This window comes from Haliaeetus albicilla, chromosome 5, assembly GCF_947461875.1.
Source record: "Haliaeetus albicilla chromosome 5, bHalAlb1.1, whole genome shotgun sequence".
Classification (NCBI taxonomy): Eukaryota; Metazoa; Chordata; class Aves; order Accipitriformes; family Accipitridae; genus Haliaeetus; species Haliaeetus albicilla.
Genome location: NC_091487.1, coordinates 2,085,340 through 2,099,646, shown reverse-complemented (window position 1 = coordinate 2,099,646; position 14,307 = coordinate 2,085,340). Strand labels below are relative to the sequence as shown.

The following is a 14,307-nucleotide window of genomic DNA, read 5'->3' as shown; positions in this document are numbered from 1 at the left end:
ATTTTCTGCAGAAAAAGGAATGATCTCTGAGTCTTTGCTGAAAGGTACCAAAGCAGCAGTGTGGCCTGCGCAGAGCTCCTGGTACGGCAGAGCCGCACGCCTCATTCACTAGGCGCATGCAAGTTATGACAGGTTTTCACACATTTCATTTTTGGTTTGACAGTGAGATGCTGATAGACTATTATGGGCAGTTCTCATTCACGCTCTCAGCTGTTTGTAACTGGAACAGACCCAAAAAGGCAGCTGCCGCCAGCAAGCCCTCGTGTGTTTGAGGCTGGGAGTATCGTCATGGAAGACAGGAGTCACAAGCTGTGCCCCGCGGTGCAATGTTCTCCAGGCTCCTCTGTCCCCTCTCTGTCACCTCCAGGTCCCCTGGGGGAGATAATGGCTTTTGGGGAAAAGAGTCATTCAGTGCAAGTCAGAACTGCTATCTTAAACATGCAGCTTGGGATTCGCTTTATGGGTAGTTACTGATTCTGACCCTTTCTTCTTATTTCCATGCGTGAGAGGCAGTGACAGAAGAGAAATTATATGACGTACCTGATCGCATAAGCATTGCGCGGGGGGAGATTAGAGGAAAACTTCTGAAGGAGAGGGATATGTGAAGTATAACATTACATGATGTTTGAGTGGAACGAAGTGGCAGAATTGGGCAGAGAAGAGAGGTACGAGTGTTAAAGTACCCTCAGAGCGTGGGGGCCGAGTACGAGGGAGCTGATCAGAGCGGGTGAGCCTTGCGTTGGTGAAGTCAGGATAAATCCAAGAAGTGTGAACAGTGAAGGAGAGAAAAACCATTTAGTGTCCAAACGTAAGAAATGGACTGGTAAAGGGAGAGAAGAGACGGCTGGGAAAGCTGAAACCAAAGTGATCGCAGGTTTGTCTGAGAGGGATTCCTGAGACCCGGGACGGGCTCTAGCAGAAGTAGGGGAAGGACGAGGACGTCAGCTCCGGGCAGGGAGATGCAAAGGAGATGGCACTAGCAATGCAGAGGAGAGGAGGAGGGTGACGGGGTACAAACCTGGGGTCACCTCATCAGCGCAGAAAGAAGGCATGGCTTTGGGTGGAAGGGCAGGCTGGGGTGTTCGCCTTGCAGGGGACCATCCGGGGTGATGCTCTGGCAGAGCACCCAGAGCCACGGCCAGCAGCTCCCGGTGCCCTGGTTGCTGCTTTCACCGAGGACTCTGAGCATCAGCCCTTGCACAGGGCCCTGTTGCTTTCGGAAAAGTTACAGGGGTCTCTTCTGCTACTGGTGCACCCAGTCGCATTGCTTTAAAACCGTATTCGCTGGTGCCACAAGCTGGTGCACAAAATGGAAGCTCCTCTGCTTGGCTATTTTTCACCTTTTACATTGTTGCGTTTAAAGGCTTCAACATAAAATGAATGTAAAGCCGTGAAGCTCTGCACAAATATAACAAATAAATGTCAGAGTGGTTGGAACCTTAAATTACTTTTTTAGCAGCTCTTGCATCAAGCAAACTTTATTTTCCATTTAGGAGTCTAAGCAGGAAAGAATATAAACCTCCCAGTTAAATTTAAGGAGAGTGAACTGAAGTGAATCTTTGCAGTAAAACAGTACACTGACACAGAAATTAAAACTTTTTATAGGTTAATTTGTATGGGTAAAAGTGCAGCCCAGATTTGTTTTATACCTTCCCAGTCCCTGTGATATATAACAAAGATTCTGTCATGAAGAACTGAGAGGACTACAGTGCTTTGAATCAGAAAAAGTATTGCATAAAAGCTATGTCAGTAAGATAGTCACTTATTAAGTATTTTTAAAGAATAAACACAGGTCAAAAAAAGGAGAGCACGTGGAAGTGATACATTGCACACTGGTATCTAGGAAGGTGTCAGTTCTAGTTCAGATTTGAGCAGGACCACTGCCATCGCCTTCAGTTACAATTTCCTCGACACCTTCTTGTGTCAAAGACGTTTTTGGCAAAAAGAGAAAAAGAGGGCCTGATCTGCCCTTAAGTAAATGACCCTGCTGGAGCACTGGGATTTTCAGCCCCTTACGGGGAGCGTGAGGGTCTTACACCCTTATCATCACTCTGGCTGGCGGGGGACATTCACGAGGCTCCTCTCTACTTCTTATCAGGAGACTGGCCAGGAAGGTAAAATCTGTCTGAAATCCTCTTGAAGAAGCACAAGCTGAATCCCCCGGAGACACTTGGGATAACTCTGGAGGCACCGTAGGGGCTTATTTCCATTTCCCCTGTTTAAGAGAGCAGAGTGGCCTTTGCTGCGTGCATAAGCCCCTCTGTTCCTCAGCTAAATGCGGTATTTTTGACAACAGTTTTGTAAAGTCACAGACATGCAGATAATAGGTTTTGTGGGATACTGATAGGGGATTCTGATCATCTGGCACCTCCTGCAAATAGCTGTGAACTGCAGGCTGGATTGTGCTCCGTGCCTTGCCAACACTCATCTGCGGTGATTTGTTCTGAGCATGTGGCCAAGCTGGCTAATAGCAACCCGTCTCTGAGGCCCATAAAATGCACTGCCAAATGCAGATTTTAATTAAATGCTGGCCGTTGTATTTGTATAGAGTCCTTTTGTCTGGAAACAGTGTTTTTCATTATCAGGAAAGATTTGACTTTAAAATCCATTGACTGGTTATATGCCTGCTGCCAAGGAGCAGGAAGGCAAGCTGTACGTTGGGGGAGAAGAGAAGACACTTTCCTCTGGAGCTGAATACTTCCCATCATCAGAGGTAGAGTCAAAAAATTGTCAGAGGGATAATTACTTGAGACACTGTTTTCAGACAACAGGGTAAATTATGGAAAAACTTACCGTTTTCCCAATTACAGTTCCCTGTTGCATTAATATCCACCTTGTTATAGTAATTAACCTACAGCATCGCACTTCAGTAAAATACTGATGGAGTCTCCTGCTCCAAACGCACAGCTTTCACGTTTATTTAGTGCTCCCAGCACAGACCTTGCCGCCTGGCTTAGGATACAATAGGCAGGCTGTAAATACACGCCTTATATTGCCAGCTTACCGCTGCAGGGTCAGGCACCTACTGGGGATGCTCAGCTTAGCAAAGGATGGGACGTGTCTGTGGCCAAGGTTGAGGGATGTGCCCTCCGTGGAAAAGCAGAGCCGAGAATTGCGTGTGCAATGCGACGTCTGGCGGCACCGTGCACCGTCGTGATACGGTCCTTGGGTGATGCTCGTTCAGCTGGACTCGCTACTGAACCCCTGTGATTTACAGGGTCATCTTCCCCTGCCCTGAGTGTTTACTCATCATTTATAATGAAAGGTATTCATTTCAAATGAGCAGCTCTGGTTGAACTGCATTAATGAGCAAAGAAATGTCAGAAGCTGCCAAAAGAAGAGGCTCGGATCTGTGTCCTGCTGAAATCAATGACAACAGAGAGAGCCCATCTGAGTGCCCCAGACATCTCTCTGATGCAGTTTGATCATTATGAAGTGTAATTTAAGTATTTTGCTCCAGATGGAATTAATATTTTTTTTCAAATTGACTCTACCCCTAACAGTTAATGTCTCCATTAGTGCCACAGCACACCCTTATAAAATTCATTGAATTTCATGCATATATTGTTGCAGATTAAAGTTAAAAAACTTGTCATCTACGTTAACCAAAAATATTTCAAAGGACCGAGGAGGGGAAAAAAAGGGAAAGGAGAGATAACTGTTCAAATGGTGCTGCTTGGGAAATACATTCCTTACATAATTCCTTCATCTCTTTAGAAAGGCTTTGAAGTTTTCTACTGAATAAATTTCTCGTAACACAGAATAAGTCCACTCTTCTGCAAAGCTAATTAAGCAGCACTATGGCAGGACAGCATCACATCGGGTTTGGGGAACGAGAGCGGATAACTTTGTTTCTTTAGTACAATAGTAATCCATAGCTAATAACAAACATTACAGCAAATAATATTGCTGACCTTGCAACAAGCCACCCATCTCCATACAGGCACCGTTTGCTTTCCCAGCTGTAGCAGTTGGGGTTTCAGACTAGGAATATTTGACAGAAAGTGATTAATAGGACCTTGAAATCACAGGCATCCGTTTAGCAGAGGTTAAAGCCTTAAACAGGAATAAAATCTCTACCCTGACCCTCTCTGTGATAAAATACATCACAATGTCCTCTGGTAAATATAAAACCATTCCTAGAAAGGATCAACGCTTCTAGACATGATGATGAGCCACTATAAGGGACAGGAGAGAAGCGGGGCTGTCGCTGTCGTCAGTTCCTGCCACGGCAGGAGATCTGGGAGGTTAAAATCCACTGAGGTGATCGCAGGAGATCACCGTGGGACCTCAGGGGATCTGAATCAAAGGCAGTCCCTTCCTGACCCCTTGAGATAAATATAGCTTTGCGTTACGGGTGAAGGGACACCAACCTGGCTCCTGAGAGGTTTCTCCCAAGCTTTCACAGGCCAGGGGAAGGTGGCAGGGGGGCAGCTCCTGTCCTCCTCCTACCTGCAGGAGATGCCGTTCTTCAAGCTGTGCCTCTGCCATTCGCTTCAGGTGGCCTGAGTTTCTGGGAGAAACACCCCAAATCTCTTTAAAACTTTTCCTCCGCTTAATCCTGCTCTTTGGTTCAGGAATATCACACTTACATAAGTACACACATTACAGTTAGCATAGTGGCAAAGCTGACCTCGAGACACCAGGTAGACAACTAGGCAGACAACTAGCAGCTTTGATATTTTTTAGCTTGTTCTGAAGATTAAAAGCCTCCACGCTCACACATCCTCTGTGTTCACCTTACAAGTACGTGTGAACTCAGTTACAGTTTTTTGCACCATAGAAAGTGTTTGTAAATTATTCCAAGTCCATCGACGTAGTTTAATGCCATGCAAAACGCAGCTGAACGTTTTCCATTTGTCACCCTCTGATCTGCTGCTGCTTTTTTTTTTTTTTTTTTTTGCAGCTCATATTTGAAGGGATCCGAGGTCCTGGCATCGAAGGTGATATTGCTATTGATGATGTATCAATTGTGGAAGGAGAGTGTATGAAATCAGACCAACCGGCCAACAGTAAGTGGCTCTTCCACACGTGGGAGAGAGCAAATTGCTTCTTGTGGTTATAAATTTGAGACACCTTCTAAAATGGATTTTCTCCAGGAGAACAATATATTGTTCAGTTCAGTTGGAGAGGCTTGAAGTGAAACATTTTCCTTGGAAGCAAGCTCTGGAGTCAAAATGTCTTTGTTCAGATACGAAAATGCTGGTTTAGCAGAGATGCAAGTGAAGGGCTGATGGGCATTAGGTGGAGGCGAGAGCAGTGGGCTGCACTCCACGGTGGAGCTGGGCTGGGCAGCCTGTGGTTCAAGATGGGCAGAAAGTTAAAGCAACATTACAAAAAACGTTGAGGGGGTCCAAACAACATGAAATTAATGAATATCGATGTTGTGATTCCCTGTGGACCCTGTTTCATCCCTCCACCCCCATGCGTGCAATACAATGCAGACCTTCACTACGCAGCCAGGTGGTTTTTTTATCCCGACGTCTCCTGCCTCACTCAGTTGGCGAGTGCCCTTCTCGTCCCCTCGTTGTAGGAGGTGACCTTGCAGAGTGCTTTCCCTAGCAGAGACCAGGGGAGGTTGGTAGCACGCGGTGGGAGAAGCGGAGACAGACAGGTGAGCACCATCCCGTCGTCCTCCCCAGCTGCCTCCATGGTGATGTGCAGGACAGGTCGTGGGGGCTGAGCCGTTTATCTTCTAAGCCTTGTAGCAATGCCGACTGTGTCTGGGCAGCTCTTTAATTCTACCTTTTTCCACCCTTTTTGTAGATTTACGATCAGGTGCTGTTGGGACATTAGCACATATACGACTTATCCCAGTTATCATCCTCATGTCTGTCTTAAGTCATCAGAGGTGACCTTATCCTGGCAGAGGCTACAAAAGATTCACCAGGCACTGGCATGAAGAAAGAGTCTTTGTAAAATGGACATTTAAAAACAAACTACCAAAGATTCCTCCACTGACTGACTCAAAAGTTAAATAAATACATAAATAAATAAAAAAAAAAAATTAAAAAGCACTGGGGACATAAAAGGCATCACGGGAGTGTAACTCACTATGAACCACACGTGAGAACGAGATCTGGCCTAAGTAAGGAAGAGACCTTCAGGTGCTTTTGTGGTCAATAATGAATACAGGATCATCTGGTTGAACTCTCGGAAAAGAGCTATAGAAACCCTTGTCAAAGCACAAAGTCATGGCTGGTTTTGTTTCAAATGAATAGTTTGCTTGTTACCATGGAAACCTAATGGCCTGCCAAAAAAAAAAAAAAAGAGAAGGAGAGAGAGAGGAAATAAAAAACAAAAACAGAGAGAGAGAGAGAAACACCTCACTGTAAACAGGGTATGTGAAGAGCTGGCATTCATTTTCCCTTCAAGAAGGTTTTTAGTATAGAGTTAAATAATTGTAGGCCCTTTCTACTTTGGCTGTCACCTCCCCTAGAGAATAACCCTAAATCAGAGCTGTTTTAAGACATTTATGTTTCATTTCTCATGGCTATGCTTGATAACTGTATGCTGTCTCCTTTTGCATGCATTACTATCCAGGATGTGCGACCTGGGCTTACATATTACACAGGCTTATCGGAGTTTGCTTGCGGCCACTCGAACACCCCTCTCCCCTCCCCAACTAAGTCATCTGTTCTAATGAAGTGAAGAAACCAAACCACCGTCTTTTATAAATTGCCATGGAAACCAAGTGCCTTCAATGAAACAAGCCTGATTTAAAAAAAAAAAAAAATAAAATAAAATAATATTAATAATTTCAACACAGAAGCTTGCACTGCTAAAATGTGGTTTGTGCAAACTATTTTCTAAACAAACTACGGAGCCTGGGTGTGCAGACTGCAGGCAAGGAGACGAAGCCGATTCTGGAGATGGATGGACCTAAGCTGCTGCGTAAGCCCTTTCGGATGAGATATTTGTTGTTTAACCTTCCAGACAGCCATGGCCTTTCAGCTTATTATCCATTAGAAAATAGCTTCTGTTGGTCCTGGAAACGGGAGCAGCACTCTTTTTTGTTGTTGTCGTTGTTGTTTTTTCAGGTTATCAGGTGGGTCAACCAGAGGAAAAGGTTGTTAAGATACACTTAGCGCAGAAGGTGGTAAAACACAGAAGTGATTTTCTTACTCTAACCTCCATTCGCAAGGCAGTCGGCCCCAGCGTTAGCGGGACGGGGAGGCGTGCGTGGGGGACGGCAGTGCGTACCGAGACACCAAGCAAACCGCAGAGCTCGCTGCGAACCTGGCGCCGGCGAAGCACCCAGGGTGCCGTGCCTCTGCCCTGGAGCCAGACTCTGTGCAGATCGCGAAAGATTATTTTGTTATTGTAGCGAAATTTAAAAAAAAAAAAAAAAAAATCCACTTTTACAACAAAAAGAATAAAAGCTGTACAAATGGTTTTGAGCTACCTGAACACGTACCGTTAGCCAGCTGGTTTTCCACTGCATTGTAAAGTTCCCTTACAGTTGGTTATGACGATTTGAAGACCTTTTTCCTTAAATTATCTCAGCTTTTAACTTCATTTAAAAAAAAAAAAAAGACTTTTGTCTAAAGAAGAGTATTATTATTATAATTATTATAATTATTATTATTATTATTCTGTGTTCTCTCAACACCCTAGGATTAAAAAAACCTGATATGCAAGTAATTGGAGTACAAACATGAAAACAAACAAACAAATGAGTATAATATTTGCAAATATGAGTATAAAAAGCACAACGAGATGCAGTAAAACAATGACAAGGCTTGATTTTTTTTATTCTGTAGAGAAATGTTTGTGCAAATTCAGTAATTCAACTGAAGAGATAATTTTACAGCTATGTTCAATAAAGCCTCTTTCCAGGTAAGGTATGCCAAGTGGTATGTGTGTTTGTTGAGCAATATGCCCGTGCACCCCAGATGGGTGCGACTGGGATGGCTTGGTTTTTATCTTGATAAACTGGTGTTGTCTGGAGATATAATGGTCCATACTGGTGATGCTCGGGGGCTGGAGCTTTCCGAGGATGCTGTCGGCTCCCTGGTTTGTAAGTGTCTGTAATTCCCCACGCCACGGCGGGAAGGCTGCTCGGAAGATGGTGGGAGCTCTGAGTCTGGATGGATTGTGGGGTTTGACACCCTTAAAAAAAAAAAAAAAAAACAACAAAAAACAAATTTCTCACTGGCAAGCACTGGGTTTTACTTGTGGACGGAGGACCAGGTCAGGTATGGTGAGACCCTGATGCAGATTTTTGCTTAGGAGGTTGGTGTGTCTCGTAATTCAGGATTTGTGGAAACCAAAGCTTCACACGTACCCTCCCGCTGATCTCTCGTGAAAGCCACGGAACTGCGGGATCGTCCGGGAGGTTTCACTTCGGGCGCTTTTGGTGTGACTGTCTTCGGAGGGGCCGGCTTTGCCCGAGGCTGCTGGGAGCCCTGCCAGGAGTGGAAGCGTGGGGTTTTTTTTTGCGGCAGACTCTCCCGTTACGTGTCCTATCCCGTCTCTGAGCGTCGTGGGATTTGGGCAGCTCCTTTTTGCTCGTTTGGTAGTTTGGGCAGTGGCTGCGGTGATGCTGCTGGCTGGAGGTGCCGCGGCGGGTGCTGCACGAGGTCCCTCATGACAAACCTTGTTCAGCTGTATTTTATGGCACCTGATTTCACTGTGTTGATCAGATGAAACAAAAAAAAAAAAAAAAGAGTGGCAATCTGTCAGTCATTTTGAAGTCAAACGTGAAGCATTCCATTTCCTTTAAAATATTTTCCCTCAAATTTATCCCATCCAAAAATAGACTCAAAGTAAACTGAAATTTGGACACCCGTGGATCAGCACAGGCCAGGAGAAGCATCTTCGAAGCACCAGGCAGAGCTCCAGCCTCAGGGCTGACAGCGGCGGCAATGACGGGGGACTCTGCGGGAAGGGAGGATTTGGAAAGCGCCCTGCGATGTCCTCTTGTGCTCGGGCAGCTGTGATGAAGACAGCGTGAAGATAATGAGATGGAGATTGTGCTTGCTTGTTTAGATCCCAGGCTGAGACTGCAAACTGAAATCTGTATTTCCTCTTTGTATTTTGATTTTTCTTTCCCTTGGTTGAGGACCACGTTGAGTATTTGATAAAGGTTTTTGACTGACGGCCAAAGACCACAGACATCTTTTTCAGGGCAGGATAATCTGTTTGTCCTGAAAAGCCCAGGTCTTTGTGTGAAAGGAAATTTTATTTCCATGCCTATTTCAGTTTTACTCTGCTTGGGTGCAGAAGAAGGTGCTACGAAAAGCTGGTTTTCTCTTTCAGATGTTGATTTAGGAGTAGTGTTATCTTCCTTTACATTCCAAATACAAGCCACTGAAAAGGCAGTGGGATTTCACTTTGTCTGGGCCATGAGTAAGAAGTAACAACTGAGATATATATTTCCTAGCCTTGATCTTTTTTTTCTTTTTCATTTTGGTGTGAAAATGAATGTAGTATTTGTAAAATTTTTGGACTGACAATCAGACAAAGGGAGTTTGAACTGGTGGCTCTTGTATGAAATTTGCTACATCCTATGATTCAGTTCTTGGGTATCCAATCTAGTAATGTTTCTGATGTATTTTTAGATTGGACATCAAATACATAATTGTGCAAATGCGGGCTTTGCAGCAGCTACAGCACTTGGCTGTTGGGATCAGCGACCATGGTTTCTGTGAGGGTGGCTGTGGGAGTTAACTGAGTGTTTCTGAGGCAGAGGCAGGTGGAGCCCATGATAAACTTTCCAATTTTTTTTCAATTCTTCCTGAGAATGATCTGGGAGAATAAAGACATTATTGGAGTAGTCCCCTTTCATTGCCTCAAGCAAAGCCATGCAAGTTCGTTTCTTTCACAAAACACATAGTTTGAGTGTGAAATCCCACATACAATGCTGGACCATTTTGATCTCACTGTGCTACCAACCCACCACTTCTCCAGCCTGGCTTGGATCCTGGCTGGGACACAAGGGGGATAAAAGAGCGTAGACTAAAAGGGGGCAGACACGTTACAAATCACACTACAAATGTACAATTACGATTTGAAGGCAGAAGCGGCTCCCTGAGAGCCCATCAATGTATCATGTGTGGCTTACATGATGAAGGCATTAACTAGTGGAGGATAGGGTCTTTACACTGAGCCCATCTCATATCAGCCAGGTTTTGGAGACTATTATCTAAAGGTGTGCTACTGTCAGGCCCACAGAAATCCTTGGAAATGTGAAATTTCCTCTTAATTTGGAAGAGGAACTGCTGGTTCACCCAAATGAGATGGAGCTGCAGCTGCCAGTCCCCAAATGGCTGCAAGCCCCTCGCACAGTACCAACATCCACTGATGCCGGAGCAGTTTCCTTCTTGACACCCAGCACTTGAATCTCTGCTGCATTCACCAGCATAAATGGTTTAATTTAGTTTGAACAGCTCTTGGGGCAATTGGGATCCCCAAATTTTAAACCAAATTTGATCAGTGAAAAGATCAGCTTATTGGTCAAGTTTGTTTTCTCTTTTACTGCCTTGTAACGTCAGTGAAATCCCTTTGTAGTGAGCAGTTCAGTCAGAATGCTCAGATTTTTTTCCACCCTTAGTGGAAGAGGCTTACCTGGTTTTATTTTTGGAGGGTTTACTCGCTAGTAATGTTTTTTCATGTATCACAGGATAATTGAAACTCTCTTCCTCCCCAAGAAGAACTGTGATCCATCAGAAGAATGGCTTTCTAGAGCAGTTCAATAAAAAAGATACAGTTTGGTATTATAAGCACTCTCTGCCTATATATGCTAATAAAGAGATTGGGTGCCATCTGGATTAATTCCTGTATTTTCCCATAAAACTATAAAAAGCTATAAAAAAGGTTATTATTACATTTCAAATTCTTTTTTTTTTTGCAAAAACCCAACAGCACAGAAGAGCATGCTCGCTACTATATGGCTGCCCCACCACGATGCCAGTGTCAGTCTCAGCAGCACAGAAGGAATTAAACCAGCATGCACTAACCATTTGATTTTTCTTCGTGCAAAGGAGCTTAGCAACCCACAGCTCATGCAATCCTGCAGTCGCTGGACCTTCAGTGTTCAGAATTTTTATGTCATCTGTCCCTAAACCCCCAACTCCGGTGTCACCTCATAAATCCCATGGGAACGTGCCCTGGCACGCGCTGGTGTAGGCAGGGAAAGGTGATCTGCGGGACTCGGGCTGGGAAGGGATGTGCTGAGCACAAGAACCAGCCATGCCCCTGCTCACAAATTCATCAATCTTAAAACCAATTAAAAGGTAGAAGCGGGAGGATGCATTTGATTTTTGCCCTCTATGCTGCTCATAAGGCTGTTGCAAAACCTCACTGCTGGGAGGTTTGCCACCCACATTCTTGTTGCCAGCATAAATGTGTTTACAGCCGGTTTAGCATCATTTGTTCTTGTGCCAGCAGTGTTAAAACATATTTTCCTCCCTTTCTGGTGTTAAGCTCCTCTCCCTCTGTAAGCCCAGACCACCTTCAGGTCCCCCTTTTAGCTGTTTTTGGCCAGGCTACAATATTTGTATCTCTGGGTTAGAAAAGACATATAGTAAAAAATAAGAGCTATCATTAACCCACATACAGGATACCTGGGATAGTACATCCCGGTGTGACTTACTAAAATACAGTATAGTTTTCCTTTCTATCTGTCAGATTAGGGAGCTTGTACTATGAGCTTTATATTAGGGAAGTTTACTGAATTTTCTCCCCAGAACATGACATCCAAAGTCTGTGAAGATGTCATCCCACTTCCACTCGAGTGCTTCTGGAGAGCAAGTCTTCCAGAGGTTTCAGTGGTGACATTAAGACTTTCCTTTAATAAAATAGCATCTTACCCATACCACTCAGAGAAATAGTTGGCTTATAATGAGACTACTCAAGCGAGAACAAACTGATCAAGTCATCAGAGAACACAATGACACTGTACATGTGGGGAGTAATTCCCTCCTCCCTGTGTGCCCCTCCTCAAACACCCAAAACCATCCAAGTTCAGCAACGAGCTCCTGGTCATTCGCCACATTTTGTAATTTACTGAAAGCAACCCTAGTACTTTAATTACAAAATCTGCATTGGTCGGCTGACAAGAAACTGAAACATAAATAGGACGATTATGTTTGCGTTCCCTGTGTAGATGTGTCTGCATGCATTCTGGTAGCCTCACCTAACATGGTCTCTCCTAGCTGGTTCTTTGTATGACATGACCAGGTTGAGTGTCACCTTATCGGAGCCTAACAAGGACCTATGACGGGTGACTTGCAACCAATTTCCCTCCATTTCTATTCTCTGTAAATTTTTTTCCATTGAGAAAGAGACTTGAATGTTGGCAAGCGCTTGGACAAATGCATATTAATTTAGCTTTGCTCACAGCTAAGGTCATGGTTGACAACTGGAGAAATATCACCGCCGATTCCTCGGGATCCAGGATCTTTGCATGCAACAAGTCTTCACCTTCTGCAGGCTGGAGGTTTGCAGTCCTCCGCCCATAGGGAAGAAACAGGAACACTGCAACAACCACGACTGTAAATCTATTGAATTGTTTTTGATGGATATGACCACAAAAGAGATTGAAGAAACACACATTACTGCAAGTAAGAATTAGCAGCCTCAGCACCTTCTCAGGAAAGATCAGATGTGCTTCTGCTTGCACACTACCAACTACAAAGGGAAAAAAATCTGTGTGTTTGTGTGTGTAAATATTATATAAATAACTGTAATTGTATGTATGTAATGTATATATAAAGATTATTACATTTTAACGATCTCAAGTATTGTATATAGCCAAAACTTGGTCTCTTATTTTACTAGCACACCCACTGTAGATTTATTTTTTGTCATTGTTGTTAATGTATCTGGTTAAATTACAAACTGGTCTCACTTTTACCTCAAAGGGTATATGTTCTTTATGTACATTTTATAAAGAAAAAAAAAAATCACTCAGTAATTTTGGTTACCTTTTCAATTGCCAGCAGTATTTTCTGTCTTGTCCTCTTTGGCTGCGTGCTGTCTTCGCTCCTGCCCCTCAGTTCCACTGCAGTGGAGGGCAGTGGGGAGGGACTGGGTTTGGTGGGCAGTATTTCTCACTCGATATGTCCCTGCCTTCCTGAGAGATGTAAGAAAGGAGGACTGTCTCTCCTCATCCCACCCCTCCACATCTTGCTAGGTACTGAAAGATTTTGGTTAGGCCATGAAGAAGCCATGCCCCCCTCTTCTCTGCTGGGGCCTTTCCTTCCCTTGCTTGGTGCCAGCAGAGTAACCAGGTTTTACCCAGCCGTACAGACAGCTGAGGGTTGAAGTCCACTTCTTTGACTTTCCATAATGCCCACACAATCCCTGGGAAGCAGAACAAGAGAGAACTGCGTGAAGATGCGTGTACCATGTCAAACCAGGCTATTTCAGAGCACTCCTCCCCGTGCCAGCCACGTGGGTAGAGATGTGATGGGCAGACATAGCTAGCCAGCATATCTCTACGTCTGTGTAATGGTGTGGTGTAGCACAGCATCTCCAGATCCAGCCTGGACCTTACTGCATGACAAGTCCAGATTTGTCAAGGTCAGTGGCTACGCGGTCCAATGTGGGGGTTGCCCATCTGGACCGCAGCAATCGTGGGGTCGATGCCCGTTCTCTGCTACAGGCGTGACTTGGGTATTTCTATTTCTTGTCCAGCTCTTCTAATGAGACCGCAGTTTGGGGCTGGGAGCTATCTCCATCTCTGTGCAGTCAGGCACACTTTTAATCAAGGGGTTTCCAGAGTACTTTAACATGACAAATTAGAAGAGTTATTTCTTCCTGAAGTCTGGTATTAGCTCAAGAACAGGAAGGCTCGAGGTTTTCACTGGCTAGCTACTATATATTTTGAAAAGGCCTAAGTAGGCCATTAAACTTCGTTGGTGTTTGGTGTTTGATGCAAATCAAGGGTAAAGTGCTGTGCTCTGATTTGGCCGTGTTGTGTGTCCATGTCACACTGCTGGAAAAACGAATGCACAAAGAGCAAAGCAGAATTGAAGAGGGAGCCCTCGCTTGTGGTTCCTGCTGCAGCTATGTTGTGTTGGTCTGTGTGGAGATAAACTTTTTTACAATACTTCAGAATTAGAAGTCTATTTTTACTGTAGGTGAAATGAGACTACAATCTACATAAATAAAAGCAGACGTTGTTTCTTGTTACATTTTGCAAACGCTGACATTTCTTTGCCCTTTTCAGTTATGGTGGTTGCCTCCATCATTTTCTTGATGAGATTTGTGACTGTGAGCTGTCAGCTTCGAAGCACATGTTCAAATTAATTCACAAGATAACACTCAGAGTTTCCAGACAACTCGTGCTCTTCAGTGGCC

The 14,307-nt window shown here is 44.4% G+C and overlaps 1 protein-coding gene across 1 annotated transcript in view; it reads left to right on the top strand.

The window, feature by feature from the left end:
• The window catches only part of MDGA2 (MAM domain containing glycosylphosphatidylinositol anchor 2), a 382,087-nt gene extending 374,240 nt beyond the window's left edge, over positions 1 to 7,847 (top strand). Inside the window, exons 16-17 of the mRNA XM_069783014.1 lie at positions 4,907 to 5,012; positions 5,767 to 7,847. Of these exons, the coding sequence (XP_069639115.1) occupies positions 4,907 to 5,012; positions 5,767 to 5,855 (195 nt within the window). The 3' untranslated portion in view covers positions 5,856 to 7,847. The remainder of the gene's footprint in view (positions 1 to 4,906; positions 5,013 to 5,766) is intronic.
• The last annotated feature ends 6,460 nt before the right edge of the window (positions 7,848 to 14,307 follow it).